Source organism: Humulus lupulus, chromosome 2, assembly GCF_963169125.1.
Source record: "Humulus lupulus chromosome 2, drHumLupu1.1, whole genome shotgun sequence".
Taxonomy (NCBI): Eukaryota; Viridiplantae; Streptophyta; class Magnoliopsida; order Rosales; family Cannabaceae; genus Humulus; species Humulus lupulus.
Window position 1 is genome coordinate 142,713,905 of NC_084794.1, and position 3,046 is coordinate 142,716,950.

Here is a 3,046-nt window from a genome sequence, read left to right on the forward strand (position 1 = left end):
AAGAAGATACAAACTTTGGTAGAACATGTGGAATCATGAGTGAATCCTCTATGTGAATCATGTGAAAAATATGTGTAAATTATGTGTGAATTACATACACTATATGTGAAATACGTGTGAACCATGAGTGAACTATGTGTGAAATATGTGTAACCCATGAGTGACTATGTGTGAAACACGTGTCAGCTATGTGTGAAATACGTGTGAAATACGTGTGAATTATGTGTGAACATGTGTAAAAAAATGTGTGAATCATGTGTGACCCATGAGTGAATTGTGTGAATCATGTGTGACCCATGAGTGAATTGTGTGTGAACCATGCGTGATGTATAAATCATGTGTGAATGAACTATATGTGAAATATGAGTGAACCACGTGTGAACTATGTGTAAATCATGAATAACTCATGAGTGAGTCATGTGTGAAATATGTGAATCATGATTGAAAGATATTCAGACATGTTCTTAATTTACTGGTTCTCACCTAGAAAGTACTAATGTTTTTAAGGGTATATCGGTTTTTTAATATGTATATAAGGTTATTTATGTGAAAAACAATAATAAAGTTAGGGTTAGCATTGGTAAAGTTAGGGTAAAGTTAGCCAGGTTAATTAGCTGAGTTTCCCCAATCCATTGGAGGTGGTCAATTGGCGCATCAATATTAATTTTTAGTATATTATATTCTTTTGAACCTCAGTTGATTTATATAAATAAAAAAATTAAGAAAAATCAAAAGTAAAAGAAAACACTCAAGTAACGTAGGGGTAAATATGCAACTTTACAATAAAAACTGATAGCACTAGACTTTTTTTTTTTACTTTCACACTTTAGTTTGTTATTTTTCTGTTTTGATAATTAAGATTCACGTAACAAGACTGGTACAACCACCAAACTAAAAAAATTACACCTATTTTGCATGACAAAGCCAAAAAGAACAAATATAAAACATTTTCTAATAAAATTTCAGATAAATGATTAAAGACTTGAGTAACAATACAATTAATAAAAATAAAACCGAAGGTTTATTAATTAATTAAAAACAGCTGAAGAGCTGATAAATACAATTAGGAATATAATTTAATGTGGAAGAGCAAAACGTGTATCCCATTATATTATTATAATAATGGTCAACTACATTCACTTTCTGTGGTCTACAAGTAAGTACGTTTCCGTGTTGAGGTCAGCCAAGTCATATTCTAAGCCAACCATTTTTCGGTACGTAATATCTCAGTAAAGATAACCTTAATCTCATAAATACAAAATTGCTTTTCAGCCCAAGTGAGATGTTATTACGGGCTAAGTGAGCATTTTTATTAGTCATTAGAAATTTTTATAATTTTTTTATTAAATAAAATGCTAATTTTTTTATTAAACGAAGAGTCAATTTTAAATGTAGTGAAAAATTCAACGAGGCTAAATGGCAGTACTTTTATAAATAAAAAAGCAATTAAAATAAAACTAAACGTTCAAATGAGGGCTTTTTTTTAATTGAAATAAAAAACTTTTTAAAATAAATAAATAATGCACGCAATCAAACCTCGTGCACTGGACCAGGAAAGTCCACACGCTCACCACAATTTCCCAATTGGTGTTCTCACCTCTGGTTCCACCAATACAATTGCCTCTTCCACTCTTTCAATGAGTGGAGCTGGCAATTTCAATATTGGAAAAAGAGGAAGAAAAAAGTTGAATACTAAAATAACATATTAAATCATCAGAGAGAATTGTTAAAATATAAAACTAAGAGAGAATTGATCATCCTCAAAGCGAAATCAATAGCCAAAGTTTGAAGAAGATGAAATAAGTAGTAGTATCCACAATGTTAATTTTTGCTTCGTCAACTACTTTGTGGCATATTAGTAAATCTAGTTCTACTCCAACCTAATAAACTAATGCAACATTACTGGAACATGAAATCACTGTGATCAAGTTCAACCCAAATGAAGTTCAAATATTAATTACCATATCTACAAATACGGACTACCTTAGCCTAAGGAAACTTCTAATCTAAACCCTTCAATTCATCATAAGTTGTTTCAGATGATCAAATACCTACCGTTGACTTCAGGAGCGGGTCATCATCTTCTTGAATTCCTCAAAGTTGACGCATCCGTCGCCATCGGCATCGACCGATCTAATCATCCGCGAGCAATCACTGAGCGAACACTTCTCTCTGAGACGCTTAAGCACGGCGTGCAGCTCACTCGCGGAGATGAGTCCATTCTTGTCCAGGTCATAGAGATCGAAAGCGTCCCTGAGCTCCTTGTTTCCGGCTTTAGCGTCGGCTACGCAGGAATCGGCGTCCGATCCAGCGCCGCAGTGAAAGTCGGCGAACTCCTGGAGATCAATGTAGCCGTCCCCATCCTTGTCGATCTCCGACATTATGCGCTTGACCTCGTCTGGGGAGGTACCGGAGCCGAGTGCGTGGAGGACATGTTTAAGCTCGTCACAGGAAATTTTTCCATCGCCATTCGTGTCGAACTTGTTGAATATCTTCTGAACGTCTTCCCTGGGTCCAAGAGAGCAAGGTCGATTCGAAATCGGTGTTTTTTTAGCCATGGAGAAGAAGCTCAAATGAATCTCAGATTTCGAGACTTAATCGCAAATTTCTCTAGGTTTCTGGGAGAAGTCTGTAATGTGGTTTTAGACATTTTATAGGGGGATCTGAGGCTAAAAACGCGGTTTAAAAAACACGCTGTTTTAAAAGGGGAAAAAAAAGAACAAGTGTTTATGCTAAAAAAAGGACATATAAACATATAATAAATTGGCATATAATAATAATAAAAATCCAATTTAATATGTTTAAAAAATATATATAATTTTGTTTTCACTTTTAAATATTATAAAAGGTATGTACAAATCAAGTGTATTACGTATATAAAAAGTTTCAGTTAGAGCATCAATAATCTGCTTCGGGAAGAAAATAGGTGACTTGGCAGTGAGTTAAGGAATGGGATTTGGACACGTGTAAAGAATGAGTGTGAGTATGGTTTAGGGGATTCGTTTTTTGTGCTGAGGTGGGCCCACATGGGAGTGTGCACTTGGTC

At 34.6% G+C, this 3,046-nt stretch overlaps 1 protein-coding gene across 1 annotated transcript; it reads right to left on the minus strand.

Annotated features, from left to right (window-relative positions):
* Nucleotides 1–1,754: 1,754 nt before the first annotated feature.
* On the minus strand, nt 1,755–2,659 carry LOC133818589 (probable calcium-binding protein CML18). The gene has a single exon (XM_062251553.1). It carries the CDS (start codon nt 2,556–2,558, stop codon nt 2,064–2,066), a length of 495 nt encoding a protein of 164 aa, XP_062107537.1. The 5' UTR covers nt 2,559–2,659; the 3' UTR covers nt 1,755–2,063.
* Between the last annotated feature and the right edge of the window lie 387 nt (nt 2,660–3,046).

What these genes read in the sequence shown, in the direction of transcription:
- LOC133818589 (XM_062251553.1), bottom strand. Translation starts at nt 2,558, where the DNA reads ATGGCTAAAAAAACACCGATTTCGAATCGACCTTGCTCTCTTGGACCC.